At 53.6% G+C, this 19,493-nt stretch overlaps 1 protein-coding gene across 3 annotated transcripts in view; it reads left to right on the top strand.

Moving 5' to 3' along the window:
* TMCO4 (transmembrane and coiled-coil domains 4) overlaps positions 1 to 19,079 on the top strand; it is a 91,677-nt gene extending 72,598 nt beyond the window's left edge. For all 3 annotated transcript variants that reach the window (XM_043909019.1, XM_043909016.1, XM_043909017.1), the window contains 3 exons: positions 1,295 to 1,412; positions 7,757 to 7,874; positions 17,942 to 19,079. In XM_043909019.1, coding sequence (XP_043764954.1) covers positions 1,295 to 1,412; positions 7,757 to 7,874; positions 17,942 to 18,349 — 644 coding nt within the window. In that variant the 3' untranslated portion in view covers positions 18,350 to 19,079. The remainder of the gene's footprint in view (positions 1 to 1,294; positions 1,413 to 7,756; positions 7,875 to 17,941) is intronic.
* The last annotated feature ends 414 nt before the right edge of the window (positions 19,080 to 19,493 follow it).

Here is a 19,493-nt window from a genome sequence, read left to right as displayed (position 1 = left end):
TGGACTGTTTGGATCTCCTTGCAGTCCAGAGACCCTCAGGGCAGTACCTTAGCCACTGTAGGCTCAGAGAAGCCACTAGTAGGCTTAGAGCCACTAAGCCTTATTAAGTGACCTAGCTCAGAAGTCACTAAGCTGGGATTTGAACCCAGAGCTTTGCAACTACAAAGTGCAGATACTTCCTGTCCCGGGGGATGGCCGTGTGTTCACCCACTCTTTCATTCATACTCTCTGAACCCCGAGGATAGACCAGGCACTGTGCCATACAACTGTGACCAAGGCAAGCCGGAGCCCCGCCCTCCCTGAACCCAGAGGTTAGAGGAGAAGGCACATGAACAAGTGAGACGAGGCCAGAAGAAACCTACAGCTGTCTCAGGGGGTGGAGAGTGGCGCCTCTCAAAGTGCGGTTCACACGCCCCTGGGTGAGCTGTGGGTTTCCAGTCTGCAGGGAGATCAAAGAGACACTGCTTCTCTGATCTATACTTAGAGGACGGACAGCCACGGGCCAGCCCTCATCCATGGGCTGCGCTGCGAGGAGCCCTTGCCTGAAATACCCTGGACCGCTAGGTCAGTGCCGATGCGTCCACTCCACATCCCGGGACCCTTTCGCCCCCCTCTCCTCTGCACTCCCGCCTTACCGCCAGGCCGTACAGACCCCCAGGGACCTGTTGCAGAGGGAGGCTGTGGTATCTCCTGCCTGGCACATGCAACGAGCCAGGGACCACAAGTCCCTTCTAAAGGGAAACACTCCATCTGTGTCCACGGTCAGTCGTGAGCTTCACGGATGTTGGAAATAGACGTGGGTCCCCACTTGGACTGTGCTACTCACTGGCTATGTGATGCTGAAAATGTCTTTGGTTTTCCTTCACTCTGAAACGGGGATGATGCGTGCTTTATTATTCATTCATTACTTTTTGGCTGCGCTGGGTCCTGGTTGTGGCAGTCTTCCCTCGCTGTGGGGCACAGGCTCGGGAGTTACGGTGTGTGGGCTTTGTAGGACTAGATCAGGCACCAGCGGGCTTGACCCAGGGCCTGAAACTCGGTGAACAGAAGCTGCAGTATGTGTGTGTGTTTGCGTGTTTGTATGCATGAATGTGTTTGCGCCTGCAAGGACAGGGAAGCCTGGCCTGCTGCAGCCCATGGGATATCAAATTGTTGGACACAACTGAACAGTAGTGGGTGCATATGTGCATGCATGTGGGTGTGATATCCATTTCTTCCACCACTGTTGGACAGTCCCTCGCAGGACCCACTGTGGCCAGAGGCACTGATGACCTTTTCTGGGGTCTCTCTCCAGATTGCCAAGGGATCGTTGAGGACGTCGTCCTGCTGGGCGCGCCTGTGGACGGAGAAGCCAAGCAGTGGGAGCCTTTCCGGAAGGTGGTTTCTGGAAGGATCATCAATGGCTACTGCAGGTCTGTCCAGACCTCGTGCTCCTGGGGAGGTGACAACCCTGACTGAGCACCTAGTGTCCCCAGGTGTCTGGGGACAGTTTATAGGATGACTCGGGAGGCCAGGCTGGTCACGTGATCTGGGGCAAGAGGGACGTGGGTGAGTGGGCTGAGGCTGAGAAGCACAGAGTGAGGCCCAAGCGGGAGGTCTGTAATGCTGGCTGATGAGGCATTGTGTGCTGTATTTGTTATTTGTCTTCGTTGCAGCATGCAATCTTCTCTTGTCATGGTGCATGAGCTCAGTAGTTGCAGCACGCGGGCTTAGTTGCCCCGTGGCATGTGGGATCCTCGCTCTGACCAGGGATCGAACCCATGTCCCCTGCATCAAAAGGCGGATTCTTAACCCACTAGACCACCAGGGAAGTCCCTCGTGTGCATTATTTGGTAGGAAGGGAGTGGGGATTGTCCAGGCTTTCAGAACAATGTCTCGGGGCGGGGATGGCAGCCTTGGGGGGCCCAGCACCCACAGCATACGGCAGATCCTCCCGCAAGAGCTGAGGGCTACAAAGGCTGATGGCTGTGGGGCTGAAAAGGAGGCATCCTGGCTGGGGATTTGAGAAGGACTTGAGGGGCTTCAGCCAAGGTGGTGCCCTAGACACTGGGGAGGAAGGGAAGATCCTACCCCAAAACCCTAAGGGATTCGTATTATTGATTCCATTTTACAAGTGAGAAAACTGAGGCTCAGAGAAGTTAAGTCACAAGGCCAGTTAACTTTAGTTTTGATCTAAGCCCAACCATCCCAAGTGGAACCTGCAACTGAATAGAACAGATCTGCAAAGTCTTTATCAGTTTGATAACTTAGCCCATGTCCAGAGCTAAAGATCAAGATGATCTTTAGCCATGGATAGAGGGCATTAACCTGGACCCCAGAGTTCAACCAATTAGTATAGCTTTATCGTTCATATTCTTTCTTCTTTTCAAACTTTAAACTTTTTATCTTGTATTGGGGTATAGCCAATGAACAAACTGTTTTGGTAGTTTCAGGTAAACAACAAAGGACTCAGCCACACATACACATGTATCCATTCTCCCCCAAACCCTATCACTCCTATTCTAAGCTGAGTTCTTAGAATCAGAATATGGTAGAAAGAACAAAGAAACAAAGATAAAGGGCCATAATATGTAAAGAGCTCAATCAAATCAATTAAAAAAAAACTAATTAGAAAATGGCCAGATACATCTCTGGCCATCCAGTGGTAAGACTCCTCACTCCCAGTGCAGGGGGCATGGGTTCAGTCCCTGACTGGGATACTTAAAATCCCACATGCCACATGGTGTGGCCAAAAAAATTAAAAAAGAAAAAAGAGAAAATGGCTAAAAGATATCTACACATAAACACGGGATAAATGCAGTCAATAAACTTTTGAAAAGATATCCAACCTCATTATTAATGAAATATATGCAAACTAAAGTAAGTAAAATACTATTTATCATCTATCACATCACCAAACATCTGAAACATGAAAAACAATCAGGGTTGGTGAAGATGTGGTGAAATGGGCACTGTTATATGCTGTTGGTGGTAGCTGAATTTAGCAAATCCTTTTTGGGGGTAATTGGCAATATCTATCCAAATTTTTAATATGCCAGTCTTCTGATCCCAGAGATTCTGGCTTCTGTGATCCTGCATAAATAGATACTCACATGCACAGAGATGGATGCACAAAGGGGATCCTTGCAGCTTCATTTATAATTAAAAATTGAAAGCGACCCAGTGACCTAAATGACCACAAAGAGGGGCATAATTTTTTTTTAAAAAAGCAAGTGCAACAATACATTCTGTTGACCAACTTTCAAAAGAAGAAGTTTCTGTGTGTGCATATATGTATCTGTATGTCTGGAAATGAACAGGGAGGTCCTGAGGGACCATGAGACATGAATAGCAGTGGCTGCCCCTGAAGAGTGCACAGGGGTTGGAAGCCTCAAAAAAGAGGCTTGTTTCCAGTGACACATAGTTGACTTGCAGTCTTGCGTTACTTTCGGGTATATAGCAAAGTGATTTAGTTCCATATGTGTATATATGTATATCTTTCTTAATAAAAGAGGCTTTTATATATATTTATAAGAGAGGCTTTTCAGTAAGGACAGTTTAAGAAATAAGAAAAGAAAAAGAATGGACACAATATTGATGTCAAACAGTCCCTGGTTAAAATCTTGTCTCCGTCCTTTACGTCTCAGATGGCTTTGGACAAACAAACCTGAAGCTCAGTATTCCTACCTGTACAATGGGAATAAGAGGCCGTCCTGCACAGGAGTTCTGGGAAGATTAAATGAAATTGTATAGGATGAGGACTGGCAGTTTGCAGGTGCCCAGTAAGCAACATGGGCATATTCACAGCACACGATTTTTTTTTTTTTTTTTGGTGTGTTTCATAAACAGCAAAGGGAAAGAATTAAAGTTGCATGTGTGCAATATGAAAGCAGCAAAATCTTATTAAACCCATCTGTTCTGTCGAGAACCTGAGGCTAATAAGCTTGGGTTTCCATTATTTTGTGAGATCCTGAGCCATCTCTCCAGAGAGAAAAAAGGAGGAGGAAGAGGAAGGAGGAGAGAAGAGGGGAGGAATGTCCACGCCAAAACAATGACTGTAGTTTCTTGATTAAATTAAGCTCCAGCCAGGCATTCACGTTCTTGGCCCCCAAGGACTCTCTAGTTGCGGTGAACTTACTTAAGATGGAGGGTGAGTGAGGGGGTGAGGGGAGCTTCAGGCCAAAGCTACCAAGCTATATACGTTTATAAATTTATAACGTACATTAATGAAACTTGGAAGTTCTTCGCCTGCTTGCACACACTCCCGGGAAGCCAGCCGGGCTGAGTGGTGCTGCTGCAAGGAACCTGAAGCTCAGGGAGGGTCAGATGCCAAGGCCGCACAGCGGAGCCAGGATGTGAACTCAGGTCAGCCTGCCTCCCTGGCCCCCGGGGCATCTGCAGTGAGAGGGTTTCATTCTCCACTCCAGGGGGCTCCCCGCGTGGTCTCTGCTCCAGCGCCGTGTGGGAGGGGCTGATGTTCGAAGGAGCGGGTGGCGGGAGGGGGAACCCCTGCCCACGGGTGGCTCCAGGCCTGTGAGGACCCAGGGCACGGCCTTCCGCAGGTCCCGGGGTGCCAGTCAGAGGCCAGCTGTGTGATCCGTGCGTCCGCCTGGCCTGGAGCCCTGAGGCCATGAAGGCCTGGCTTGCTGGGCTCCCCACCCCCCAGGGGGTTCACGACTCCACTCGGGAGGCAGGATGCAGGTCCAGGGCCCGGTCCCGCCCTCAACGAGCTCTCTGCCCAGGAAAGGAGAAGGCCGAGGGACGGGCCCATGGAGGGTATGTGACAGACACCGAGAGGGGAGCGCGTGGCAGGCCCGGAGGGACTACAGCCATTGATGTCCGGTGGCGGGGCTCGGGGAGGGGGCGCGTGCAGGCTCGGGGTGAAGGGGTGGCTAGGAGCCCGTCAGAGCCGGAAGGAGTAGGCCCAGCAAGAGAGGCCAGGGTGCCCGCGAGGGCCCGGAGCAAGGGGTGTCATCGCACCCATCGTGTGTGAGTGCTAGGTGCACAGTGCGCCCTTTCTGGGCACACTCCTGCCCTCCCCACGAGGTAACTCACAGTGACGAGACAAGGCTCAGAGGGGTCAAGCAGCTTGCCCGAGGTCACACAGCCGGTGGCTGAGAGAGCAGGACTAGCTCCATGCGGTCCCAGGCGGGGGCTGACGCCAAGTGCAGAGGGTCTGGCAGGCCTCTGCAAACACCACAGAAAAAAACAAAAGCGCTGGGTTCATTCAGCACAGTTTCAAGGCTGTGGAACCATCTAACACATGATTTTGCCCTGTCTGTCGTCGTTGTTTCATCGCTAAGTCACGTCCAACTCTTGCGACCCCGTGGACTGTAGCCCACCAGGCTCCTCTGTCCTTGGATCATCCTTACATGTGTATAAACAAGTGCAGTTAACATCGTTAAGTAGAGTGTGGTCATAGTTAAGAGGGACCTCAGGCAGGAACGACGCTGACCTTGCCCCTTTATGACCTTCTTTCTGTTTTATCTTTTTGGTTGCCCTGGGTCTTTGTTGCCAGGCACGGGCTTTCTCCAGTTGGGGTGAGCGGGGACCACCCTCTAGTTGTGAGGCACAGGCTTCTCACTGCGGTGGCCTCTCTTGTCGGGGAGCACGGGCTCCAGGCGCCCGGACTCAGTACTGTGGCGCTCGGGCTCAGTATTGTGGCGCTCAGGCTCAGTACTGTGGCACTCAGGCTCAGTACCGTGGTGCTCAGGCTCAGTACCGTGGTGCTCAGGCTCAGTACTGTGGTGCTCGGGCTTAGTTGCTCCACAGCATGTGGGGTCTCCCCAGACCAGGGGTCTAACCCATGTCCCCTACACTGGCAGGTGGTTCTCACCCACTGTTCCCCAGGCAAGTCTCTCGTTTATGACTTTCCACGTCAGAACCATTTCAGGGGCCTCCCCACACCCTGTGTTTGATGCACGTGTCTCATGGTTAGTTGATAGAACAACTAGGATCAGACTCCCTCCTCCTGTTAGCCATCATTCTGAGGGACACTCTCTTGGGCCTTCAGTATGAGGCTAACCATTGGGATGTGCAAGCATTGCTCTCTGGGGGGAGTTAAGGAGCTTTCTAGAAAAGAAAGCTGGTGGGCAGTGGGAGTCAAGGTCAGCTTCTGAGAGGACAGGGCCGTGGTCGGGTGAGAGTTTAAGGAAGGGGAGGGGCTGCCTGATTTCGGAGCTGGAGCAGAAGGTCCTGGGGGAGCGGGGCGGGGGGATTCAGTGATCAGTGGCCGTGGCGGGGAAGGGGGACCTGGGACGTGGTCCTTCTGGCTTCTGCTTGAGGGACCTGGCAGGTGATTCAGACGATGGAGTCGGGGGGTGGCGGGGACACAGCAGGAGGGTCTGTTGCCTGCATGCGAGTGTGCCAAGTCGCTCAGGCGTGTCCGACTCTGAGACCCCATGGACTGTAGCCCGCCAGGCCCCTCTGTCCTTGGGAGTCTCCAGGCACTAATACTGGAGTGGGTGGCCATGCCCTCCTCCAGGGGATCTTCCTGACCCAGGGATCGATCCCAGGTCTCTTTATGTCTCCTGCACTGGGACGTGGGTTCTTTACCACTAGCGCCACCTAGGAAGCCCAAGGGTCTGTTGAGAGCCCCTCAACTCTGGACCCAGTCCTTCCAGGGGTGTCCCGGGTGGTAACCACACAGGCACCCATGTGGTCAGAGACCCCGAAGGGTCAAAACTACCAGGGAGCCTAGAGAGCCCGCCACACCGTGGGTCCCGACAGCTCTGGGGCCTCGCCTGTGGTCAGACAAGCAGGGCAGGGAGCCCTGACTCTCAGCTGACCCTCCCCAACATGGCAGGGAGGAAGAGCCCTGCTTTCAAACAAGCGCACAAAAATAATGGACTCGGGGGACCCTGCAAACCAGGGTCAGACTGAACAAAAGACAGCCTGATGTGCTAAGTAGAGTTCCAGTCCTGGAGGCCGAGGGGGAACAGAAGTGTCCACGCACACGGACCTGCTGGGGGACAGGGCTCAGCTTCACCCCAGACAGGGCGCAGGGGCTCGAGGGGGAACGCTGACCCATGGACCCTGTAGACCAGGCCTTCTGTGGACACAGCTCGGTGTACCTGAAGAATCGGGCTGCAGGGGGTCCGGGGTTATCCTCTCTCCGGAGTGTAGGGCGGATGTCTGGCTAGGAGTGATGGGGTACAGAGCACAGGGTTCACAGCACCCTGAGAGTGGAGGAGGAGTGTTGCAGGGCTGTGACCCACCTGGGGGTCACCCTCCTAGTGGCTGAGGGCGGGAGGCTGCAGGCCGGGCCTGTCTCAGTCCCTCCCGTTCACAGACAGGTGGAGGGGGGCCCCCACACCCAGAGTCCCAGCCTGCAGAGCATGTGCCTAGACCCCCATGGTCCTCGCCCCGAGACAGATGTCCTGCTGCCTCTCTTTGATCTCCCCGGGAGCCCCGGCTCAGCCACCCCAGGGAACTGGAAGCCCACAGCCAGCCGAGAGCGTCCCTCCCAGCCTCGTGCCGATTTCTGGAGAACGGCATGCAGTTCCCGCGTTCATCCACTCAGCAGATACTGTCTGTTGCTCGTCAGCGCTGTTCTCTGCCCCTGGGGAGCCGGCAGGGAACCAAGGAACTTCTCTGGAGCTGCCAGGCCGGGCGCTGCTCCCAAAGCATCGGTGCCTGCAGCTGTCCCCGCCATCCCTGGGTGCAGGGAGCCCCGGTTTCCCGCGGAAGCGCCCACCCCACCAGGCTCGCTGGGGCCCGGCCGGGCCCTCCTGAGGCTGACGTCCACCCCGTCTCACCGCGTCCTCTCCCCCCACAGGGCGGACTGGCTGCTGAGCTTCGTCTACCGCACGTCCTCCGTGCAGCTCCGTGTGGCCGGCCTGCAGCCCGTGCTGCTGCAGGACAGGAGAGTGGAGAATGTGGACCTGTCCTCGGTGGTGAGTACCCCCGTGACCCCTGGGGCCGACTTTGGGGGGTGGGGAGGGCGCATATCTTACTCCAGCCCAGCGACCCACGTCCCAGGGACACCGGCCCCGGCCCGGTCCACCCCAGACGAGAGAGATTGTCAGAACTCACTTGGGAAGAGGTAACTCCTGTTCACAGGCACCATCCCTGTGCCAGGGCAATGCCCCTGGCCCTTGGCACACATCCTCTCTAACCTGCACATGGTCTCAGGGCCAGGCATCATTATCCCCATTTCACAGATTAGGAAACTGAGGCTTAGGAAAGTTCCCATCATACAACTGATAACCTGGATTTGAACCTGCCAAGCCCATGTTCTTGCCCCTACATCACTGCCCTCTTTCCACTCCTCCCCCAACTCCTCCCCCCATGGCCCTCACTCACTCCCCGAGCCTGGATTACTAGTCAGGACAGGAAAGTAACCAGAACAACCAGAGGGCACAGGCAGAAGCATTCAGGCTGGACCAGAAGAGAAGCGCCTGCCTGCCAGGCTGTGAAACCGTGGAGTGGGCTTCCCAGGTGCCACTAGTGGTAAAGAACCCGCCTGCCGTGCAAGAGAAGTAAGAGATGTGGGTTCGATCCCTGGGTCGGGAAGATCCTCTGGAGGAGGGCGTGGCAAACACCTCTAGTATCCTTGCCTGGAGAATCCCATGGACAGAGGAGCCTGGCAGGCTATAGTCCATAGCGTTGCACAGAGTCAGACACGACTGAAATGACTTTAGCACACACCACAAAACCTTGGGATAGGGAGCTGGGAAGGTGTTTAATTTGTGACAGTATTGCTTCTGTTTGATGTTTTTGAATTTTTGGCTGCAAGGGATGTAGGATCTTGGCTCTCCCGCCAGATACTGAGCCCACACCCCCTGCATTGGAAGGCAGAGTGTGTCTCAAGGCCCCTGACCTCAGACTCATCTGGAGAGTTTATTTAAAATTCGGATCCCAGAGCCCCGAGGCCCAGACCTCCTCCATCAATCTCTAGGCGTGGAGCCTGCACGTCTGCATATTAAACACACTCCCAAGGACTCTTCCACATCTCAGACTAAGCAGGGCAGACGGTCCAAAGCATTCTTGCTGGGAAATGTTGGCAGGTGGGAAATGTTGGCGGGGGGGACCCACCCCAGCAGCCACACAAACCTAATTTGGGTTTCTAGATCCATTTTTCAGGCTTGAAGGAACCTCGTCCCCCCACTACATGTCTATCTTAGAGAGTTAATAGTAGCTTCATGCACCGACGTGATGCCCAGCTCTGCCCTGAGCCTTTTGCAGCGTCCATACGCCCACTGGACAGATGGGCTCACTGAGGCTTTGAGAGGCTGAGGCCGTGCCCGGGGTCACACGGCAGGAACACGGCGGAGCAGGACTCGAGCCCAGTCTGAAGCCAGTGGGAGAGGCGCCGGCTGCCAGGAAGGGGAGGGTCATGGGCTGCAGTTACATCCTCAAGCAAACTCCTCCAGGGGAAGTCCCTCGAGAACGGGAGCTTCAGTTTCCAGTTACTGCACTGCCGGCTGCCATTTATCAACTGCCAAGCATTTCCCAAGCGTAAACCAGTTGCCCCAGGTACTGCATACGCGTGGTTTGAGCCAGCCACATCACCCTGTCTGAAAGCAGGCAGACCAGGCCCCTCCTTGGGCATCTGAAAACTCCCCTGGGGAGGGGTACCCTGGACGACCTTGGCTCCTCCCTCCAGCTTCAACAGCAGCCTGGCCCAACACCCCCCAACACACACACACGCACACACACACACACACGCGCACGCACACACACACACGCACGCACACACCCACACCCACACACGCACACGCACGCACACACACGCGCACACGCACACACACACGCGCGCACGCACACACACACACACACACACACACGCACGCACACACACACACAGTACCTCCTGTTGGGGGAAGCCAGGCACCCTGACCCCCACCAGCACAGCTCACACAGGTTGCATGAGGTTTGGGGGTTTTTTTAATTTGCTTTTTAAAGATTTTTTTTTATGTAGACAATTTTTAAAGTGTTTGTTAAATCTGTTACAGTGTTACTTCTGTTTTATGCTTTTGGTTTTTTGGCTGCAAGGCATGTGGGATCTTGGCTCCCCCCAATCAGGGGTCGAACCCACAGCCACTGCACTGGAAGGTGACGTCTTAACCACTGGACCCGCCAGGGAAGAAGTCCCTGGTTGCGTGTTTGTTAAAGCTGAACTGAGGACTGAAGGGAGGTTCTGGCACAAAAACAAAACTAGAACGTTATCAGGCACTGCCAGCCCCGAAGTTCATGGGCCATGACCTTGCCCTGAGGACCCCTGGGTCTCTCACCCGGCTGCCACCATCTCTCAGGGGCCAACTTGGCCTGGCTCATATCTTCACTCCCCCAGATTCTCAGGGCCCTGGCTCACAAGTGCTGACCCACCAGAGGAAGGCAAGTGAATCAGCCCCATGTCTTCCTAACTGGCAGCTTTGGACGCGGATGTCGGTCCAAGAATAAGAAGAGTTCTTAGACTCATCCACCCATGACACTGATCACTCCTAGTTCGGGAAGCAGTCGCCCCAGGGCAGACAGGAGCATCAACCCCTAAAGTCGTCTCTTTAGATCATCTTTACCCCTGAGAGACTTGCTTCATGCGATATCAACCTCACAGCAATCCCGTTGAGTAGGATGTGGGCATCCCCAAGTCACAGACCGGAAAACTGAGGCTTGAGACAATGGGCTTCCCTGGTGACTCAGACCGTAAAGAATCTGCCAGCAATGCAGGAGACCCAGGTTCGATCCCTGGGATGGAAATATTCCCTGCAGTCAGGAATGACAAGTCACTCCAGTATTCTTGCCTGGAGAATTGCATGGACACAGGAGCCTGGCAGGCTATGCTGAGTCAGACATGACTGAGCAAGGCTTGAGATGAGAGACTCACAGAACTGGAGAGTCGTAGATCGGGTCTCTGAAACCGGGTCCGGAGTCTGTGCGCTCCGCCTTCCTGGGGGAGTGAGGAGAGCTTGGCCAGCCAGACCGGGAGACCGCCAGACTCTGAGACCCCCTGGCCCGCGTCCAGGGGTCTCCGTCCTGTTTGACAGGATGCCCCACCACGCCTCCCTCTGCCACAGGAACCAAATGTGAGAAAGCATGGCTGAAATTTCCTTTTCAATGAAGATTTCCTTGAAATGCTACAGAGCCCTTGAAAGAGGCCGATTCTGCCCTGGGAAGCATCCGAATGGGGTTTAGTGGGAAGAGCACTGCCCTTGATGCCAGAGAGGCCTGGCTCCGGATTCGGCCTCTGCTGCTGCTATGCTGGCTGTGTGACCTTAGGCCAGTGGCTTAACCTCTCTGTGCCTCAGGTGCCGCATCCTGGAGACAAGGGCTACCCCCTGCCTTCCAGGGCGCGTGCGTGATGCTTGGTGAGCGGGAGGCCCGCGTTTAACGCTAGTTCTTGCCTCCCCTGCCCCCGTCTCCACCTTCACTTCTGCCCCCGAGACCAGCAGCTGCAGAGATTTCTCTCCAGGCTCAGATGCCTTCGTGGCAGCCTCCCAGCTCCTGCCTAATAATAGCTCTTTATCGCATTAGGACGCATCACAGAAAGCAGTGCTTTCCTCCTCTGGGTAATTAGAGGTAATTAGCTTGCCTTCGTGCCGCCCTCCTATTTTCCTTGAAAATTCTTGCTGGAGGAGAGGTTGCTGGCAGCAGAGTCCTCATGGCTGATGTTGGCAAGCAGTGCCGGCCCTGTGCTCAGGGCTGAGACCTAAGGACCCGCCTTCTCCCGGCCGGGCCCACGTGGGCACAGCCCTCTGCGTTAGCCCGGCGGCAGTCACGTGACACAGACCTGGTCTGCAGAGGCTCCTGACCTCAGGACAAGCCTGAGCAGGGGTGAGCCGGAGTCAGTCTCTGTCTGAGACAGAGGGCATCTCTAGGGAATGAAGCAGGCAGAGGCCAGGCCGCCTGACGCTCTTGCAGCCTCTCCTGTGTGGGGACTGCTTTGCAGCTGGTGGGGGGTTTCTGCCTCCCCAGGGACCACCTCATGAGGCTTCTTAGGGGGCAGAGACCCAGTCAAGGGTTTCTGGAATCTTGGTGTTCCAGAAGAAATGCCAGCTGACTTCTAGGACTTAGCACAGGGCTTGGCACAGAATGGCGGTGGTTTAGTCGCTAAGTCATATCCAACCCTTTGTGACCCCTGGACTGTAGCCCGCCAGGCTCTTGTGTTCATGGGATTGCCCAGGCAAGAATACTGGAGTGGGTTGCCACTTCCTTCTCCAGCAGATCTTCCCAACCCAGGGATCGAAGCCGGGTCTTCTGCTTTGCAGGCAGATTCTTTACCAACCGAGGCACCAGGGCACAAGATAGACACTCAGCAATAGTAACAGCCTCCAGCACGCCAGACGCTGCTCTGCCTGGGTTGCAGACCTTATGTCACTTGATCCCCATAGCTGTCCAGTGAAGTAGGATTAATAACCCCATAGTATAGGTATCAATGCAAAGAAATAGAGGAAAACAATAGGGTGGGAAAGACTAGAGATCTCTTCAAAAAAATTAGAGATACCAAGGGAACATTTCATGCAAAGATGGGCTCAACAAAGGACAGAAATGATATGGACCTGACAGAAGCAGAAGTTATTAAGAAGAGGTGGCAAGAATACACAGAAGAACTGTACAAAAAATATCTTCATGACCCAGCTAACCACGATCACTCACCTAGAGCCAGCCATCCTGGAGTGCAAAGTCAACTGAGCCTTAGGAAGCATCACTATGAACAAAGCTAGTGGAGGTGATGAAATTCCAGTTGAGCTATTTCGAATCCTAAAAGATAATGCTGTGAAAGTGCTGCCCTCAGTTTACCAGCAAATTTGGAAAATGCAGCAGTGGCCACAAGATTGGAAAAGGTCAGTTTTCATTCCAATCCCAAAGAAGGGCAATCCCAAAAAATGCTCAAACTACTGCACAATTGCACTCATCTCACACGCTAACAAAGTAGTGCTCAAAATTCTCCAAGCCAGGCTTCAGCAGTATGTGAACTGTGAGATTCCAGTTGTTCAAGCTGGATTTAGAAAAGCCAGAAGAACCGGAGATCAAATTGCCAACATCTGTTGCATCATAGAAAAAGCAAGATAGTTCCAGAAAAACATCTACTTCTGTTTATTGATTATGCCAAAGCCTTTGACTGTGTAGATCACAGCAAACTGTGGAAAACTCTTCAAGAGATGGAAATACCAGACCACCTTACCTGTCTCCTGAGAAATCTGTATGCAAGTCAAGAAGCAACAGTTAGAACCGGACATGGAACAACAGACTGGTTCCAAATTGGAAAAGGAGTATGTCAAGGCTGTATATTGTCACCCTGCTTATTTGACTTATATGCAGAGTACATCATGTGACATGCTGGGCTGGAAGAAGCACAAGCTGGAATCAAGATTGCCAGGAGAAATATCAATAACCTCAGATATGCAGATGATACCACCCTTATGGCAGAAAGCAAAAAGGAGCTAAAGAGCCTCTTGATGAAAGTGAAAGAGGAGAATGAAAAATTTGGCTTAAAACTCAACATTCAGAAAACAAAGATCATGGCATCCGGTCCCATCACTTCATGGCAAATAGATGGGGAAACAGTGAGAGACTTTATGTTCTTGGGTTCTAAAATCACTGCAGGTGGTGACTGCAGCCATGAAATTAAAAGAGGCTTGCTCCTTGGAAGAAAAGCTATGACGAACCTAGAGAGCATATTAAAAAGCAGAGACATTACTTTGCCAACAAAGGTCCGTCTAGTCAAAGCTATGGTTTTTCCAGTAGTCACATATGGATGTGAGAGTTGGACTATAAAGAAAGCTGAGCACTGAAGAATTGATGCTTCTGAACTGTGGTGCTAAAGAAGACTCTTGAGAGTCCCTTGGACTCCAAGGAGATCCAACCAGTCCATCCTAAAGGAAATCAGTCCTGAATATTCATTGGAAGGAATGATGCTAAATCTAAAAATCCAATACTTTGGCCACCTAATGTGAAGAACTGGCTCCTTGGAAAAGACCCTGATGCTGGGAAAGATTGAGGGCAGGAGGAGAAGGGGATGACAGAGAATGAGGTGGTTGGATGGCATCACTGACTCAATGGAGTTGAGTTTTGAGTAAACTCCAGGAGTTGGTGATGGACAGGGAAGGCTGGCGTGCTGCGGTCCATGGGGTCGCAAAGAGTCGGACACGACTGAGTGACTGAACTGAACTGAACTGTACAGGTACAGAAACTGAGGCTGCAGGAGGGCATGCTGTGTGTGAGTAGCAGAGCCAGGTGAACCCAGAACCTACCTCGAGCTGGGACTCTTAACCACTGCGTTCATGCTGCCTGTGTTCACACATTTCTGTGGCTTCTTGTCAGTGACCTCCAGCCCTCAGCCATTGAGCCTGTGACGTGGATTATCTCATTGAGTCCTCACAACCAGCCCACATGATGTATGTATCTTTATTAGCCCCATTTTACAGAAGAGGAAACCGAGGCCTGAGAGGTAAAGGCACCCCCAAGGGGTCTGATAGTCTTGGAAATGGTTGGGCAGATGGCAGCAGCTTTGGTTTGGGAAGTCGAGGTGTCTCGCAAGGCAGGAAGCAGGAAGCCCTGAGGCCCCCTCACCCCGCGTGGATAAGCCTGAGCATCTACAAGGTTCAGGGCTGGATGTGGGGCGTCGGCTCCTGCCCTCCCCCACACAGTCTATCAGAACATGGACCGAAGCCGGCAGATGAGAATGATGGCATGTTGTGAGTGCTGTCACAGGGGAGCCCCCGAGAGGGTCCCTAACCAACGTGGGAAAGCCCCCTGGCTTCGCAACCCCAGGGACATTCAGCGTGTCTCCAGGCAGGAGGAACACCTCAGTCAAGGTGGCCAGGGAGGCGGTCTTGGACTGCAACCTTCTCTTTTTGCTGCGCCGGGTCTTAGTTACAGCACCTGGGGTCTTCCGTCTTGGCTGTGGCATGCCAGACTTTTTATTTGTGGCATGTGGGATCTATTTCTCTGAGCAGAGATTGAACCCGGGCCCCCTGCATTAGGAGTGCGGAGTCTCAGCCACTGGACCACCAGGGAAGTCCTGAAAACTTTATCCAGCGTCAGCCACAGCAGAATATTCTGCTGCTCAGAAGAGTCTTTTCCCACCCACCTCACTCCTGCTCTCCTGTGCCCCCGGCTCCCTGTAAAACTGGAACTTAGCCAGTTCTTTCTCCCTCCCTGTCTTTGCAGAATAGTAGCTCAGGGGCCAGGGTTGGCTGAGGCCTGGACCAACCTGTGGCCAAGAAAGGCCAGAGCTGTGCATTCTGGGGCAGTTGCACGGTGGAATTTCCATCTGGCATTGGCTGTGGCCACAAATACCTCCTTTCCTTCCTGTCCTGCCTGCCTCCACTCAGCCCTAGTACCAGCCCTTTGCCAACATTGAAAAGGTATAAGGAGGATAAACATCCTTGTTTATCCCTCCGGATCCAGGTTTCTGCTGGCTGGAATTCAGATGTGATGGCTTGAGCTTCAGCAGCCATTTTGGGTTCCCAAATGGATCAGCCCAGCTAACTCCCGACCTTCTGTCTCTCCTTCCGAGAAAACTAAAGGAACTCGTATTTATGGCTTACCGACTGTGTACCAGGAGCTGCGCCTTATTGTTTGCGTTATTTCTTCCCACCACTCCCATGAGATGGGTGTCACTAACTCTAACTGGGTAATGTCCCTTTTTTAAAAGTGTTTTGGGTCATATATGGAGCAGAATAGTTCCTGCAAAGTCTCAGGCTCTTAAACTCTTTGAGCAGATATTCAAGGTGTGAGGTATCATGGACCCTCCTCCATGACGTTTTTACCGATAGAGGAGCTGGTATTCAGAACATTGTACAGACTCACCTCGTTACTAGTAAGAGACAGAGCCAAGTCTAGAACCCCGATTTCTCTGATTCCAAACTTAGGTGCTTCCTAGCATCATGCAGCCACTAATGTCCACCCTTTAGGAAAGGATGCCTTCTTACCTCGACCTCCACCCTGAACCCAGGGATCTGGGAAGCCTCTTCTGTGTGTGTTTTCACTGAACAGTCTTCAAAAGCAGTTGTACAGAAAAGAGCAAGAAGTAGGCAGGTTCTGGTTATTATGAGAAAATAACAAAACTGTACAGGGAATTGTCTTTTGTGTTCTTGAAAAGTCATTGGAATAACCCAGTGTGACTTGTGATTCGAATGGAAACGCTGATTCTACCAGCCGAGCCTTTGTGTAGTTTCTTCAGGTTTTCCCAGTAAGCCTCCCCCTCTGTTTTCCTGTCTTCTTCTTAAACAAAAACCTTCCTCTTCAGTCTTGAGGGACTGTTCAGTCTTGTGCTTGCCTTTGGCACTAAAGCAGGCCCCCTAAGCTGGCTGGGGAGAGCGTGAGGCTCCATTTCAGGGAGAAGATTTGAGCGAAGCAGCTTCCACATTCAGCTTCTCAAACACCGCACATAGCTGCGCTTGTCACATGCTGCCTGTCCTTAAGCAAACCACCGCCCCTCTCTGGGCTTCTCTTCTCTCATCTGTAAAACGAGAATGATTTTTAAGGTCTTTCCCACCACACACTTGATTTTCCGTGAAGAGAGAATGGATTCAGAGCCCAGCTCTGACATCTGTGTGACCCTGGGCGGGTCCCTTTATCTCTCTGCCTCAATTGCTTCATCTGCAGTTAGCAGCCAATACCCGTCAAAGGCGTATAGCCAATAAATGTGTTTCCTCCGATGTATTAAGGACCCACTGTGTATCAGCCGTTGTCCATCATCACGATTAGGCATCGGCACTCCTGTTTTTCACTGACAATATCCCAATACAAAAACAGAGAAGTCTCTTCTCTCAGGAAGGGAGCAGGTACTTCTTGACCCTTGTGTAAGATTCTGTCCATACAGAGGCCCAGATGAAACACACAAGAGGTGATGCTGCCACATAGGAAAAGGCCAGAAGAGGCATTTCAGGGCTGGTGTAGAGGCACCACAGCCTTCAGGGGCCAAAATTCTCTGTCTTGCTACTCTGCCATCCTTACATGGCTCACGATGGCTGCTGGAGCCCTGGCCATCCCGTCTGCATTCCAGCCAGCAGGAAAGAGGACATAGGGAGAAAGCAGAGCCACTCCCCTTTATAAAGAGACTTCCAAGCAGCACCAAATAATGCTGTGCTTCATCTCATAGGCCAGAGCGCATCACCACAGTACACTCACCGGCCAGGGAGGCTGGAGAATACGCCCAGCTATCACTTGTTGTTCTTATGACTAAGGGGAAGGAGGAGAGTGAATTGTGGAAAGACCTTGCAGTCTTTCTAGCCGTAGCTCTATTTCCAATTTCAGAACTGTTCCTGGGGGAGCCTTCAGAGCAGCCCTCTGGTCACTGTCCCCACTTTACAGCGGAGGCAAGTGGAGGTCAGAGGGATACAGGGCTTGGCCATGATCCCTCAGCTGGTGAGCCACAGAGCCCTCCCACTGTAGCCTAAAGCTGCAGGCAGAGAATGGGGACTTCCACTCCAGACTTGTGTCAGGAGGGCCTTTCCTGCCCCCACAGGACCCAGACTCTGTAGAGAAGCTTCCTTTTGTTCAGTCACCTAGTCATGTCTGTTTGTGGACCGCGGCACGCCAGGCCTCCCAGTCCATCACCAACTCGTGGAACTTGCTCAAACTCATGTCCATTGAGTCAGTGATGCCATCCAACCATCTCATCCTCTGCCACCCCGTTCTTCTCCTGCCTTCAATCTTTCCCAGCATCAGAGTCTTTTCCAATGAGTTGGCTCTTCAAATCAGGTGGCCAAAGTACTGGAGCTTCAGCATCAGTCCTTCCAATGAATATTCAGGGTTGGTTTTCTTTAGGATGGACTGGTTTGATCTCCCTGCTGTCCACGGGACTCTCTAGAGTCTTCTCAAGCTTCATTTATCTTTATTTAATAAATTCTAGAGCAGCCTTGAGCCCAGAGGCTTCCCACTCACTCTGGATTGGAGAACCATGAGGGTTGGCGTTTCGGTGTTGGCGGTGGGCTGGCTGACGACACAGGGAGAGGCCCAGGGGTCCCGGGCGGTCTGGACCCTGCGGTGCTCACTTCCTGCCTTCCTGCAGGTCAGTGGCCACTTGGACTACGCCAGGCAGATGGACGTCATCCTGAAGGCCGTGGGCATCCGCACCAAGCCCAGCTGGGACGAGAAGGGGCTCTTGCTGGCCCCAGGCAGCCTGCCCTCAGAGGAATCCCGCCGGGCGGCAGCCACCTCTTCATCAGATCAGACCACCAATCAGGATGGGCAAACCCAGGGTCCCACGTCCGGAGACACCCCCGAAGCAGCCACACCCCCTGACCTCAGCCAAGCCCAAGTGCCAGCAGGACTGGACCAGTCTGAAGGGGCCCCCCTTCCTGCTGCTACCAGCCCTGCTGAGAGCCCCCCTCTCTGCAGCCACGGCCTGGGCGCCAACCCACTGGGCTGCCCTGACTGTGCCAGTGAGACCCAGGGGCCCTGCCCAGGGCTGGTCTGACCCCAGGAGAGTCACCTTCCCAGACCCCTACATGGAGCACTCTCTTACCCCGCTCCACCAGCTGCCCCGCCACGAGCTCTGGAGATGGAGACTCTCCGCCACTGCCTTTGCTAAGTTGAGGACATTCGTACTGGAAGGAGAGGGGCTTGTAAGGAGACACTGTCCCCTCCCCGAGGAATGGAGGCCAGAGCTCTGCAGAGTCAAGCCAGCACCGTACAGAGCCCTGGGGCTGAACCGGCCGGGCACCTCCTGTGCTTCGGGTCAGCGCTGGGGGTCTGATTGCCCGTCCGGAGCTCTCTGGAGCCACCCTGCCACGCTCTCCAGCCTCAAGAGCCTGGTGTCCAGCCGCCCCTCCAGCCGCTGTCCGGGGCTGTACTCCAGCCCACAGGCACCGCGGAAGCACCAGCAGAGCAGGTCCAGGGGGGAGCGGACAGCTTGCCCTCTCTGCCCCTGGGAGATCTGATGGGATGTGCCGCATGCAGCCATCCAGGCTGAGCCCTGCACAGCCACGGGAGCGGCCATCAGAAACATGTGACGTGAAGGCCCGCCCCCCTGCAGTTATGGGAGCCTGAATATAATGGTTCCAGAGCAGAGCGAACAAACGCTGGATCGGCAGGCGGTGTGGACAGAGACTGGGCCTGGGACCAGAAGGAGGGATTTGGGGGCAGAATTTCCTATGGCAGGGACAGAGGTGTGATGATCATAATATATAATAATAATCGCTACCGTTTATTAAGTGTTTACCGTGTGCAGAGCGCTTTACGTGGATTGTCTCAGTTGACCCTCGTAACAACCCAGTGAGGTAGGTACTAGCATTGTCTTCATTTTCACTGTCAGGCCCAGAGCGTTTAGGGAAGCTGCCGAGATCACACAGGTGATCAGTCTCAAAACCCAGCCAGTTAACGCCCAGAGCCCGAGCTCTTAAGTCACTGTGAGCGCATCCCTGAAACCTTCCTCCTTGTGCCTCCCTCTGCCCGAGTGACCGAGCCAGAGACGCTCCCCCTCCCGCACTGTGCATTCGGGGAGCCCGAAGCCCAGCAGAGAAGACTGACAGACTGGGGGAGGCAGCTGGGACTGGAGAGAATCGGGGCGTGCCGGAGCGGAACTGGTCCTCAGGGGGGGGTGTGTTTGTTCCTTCAGCAAA

The sequence above is a fragment of the Cervus elaphus genome, chromosome 8 (assembly GCF_910594005.1).
Source record: "Cervus elaphus chromosome 8, mCerEla1.1, whole genome shotgun sequence".
Taxonomy (NCBI): Eukaryota; Metazoa; Chordata; class Mammalia; order Artiodactyla; family Cervidae; genus Cervus; species Cervus elaphus.
The sequence above is the reverse complement of the archived record's forward strand: the minus strand, read 5'-3'. Positions and strand labels throughout refer to the sequence as shown.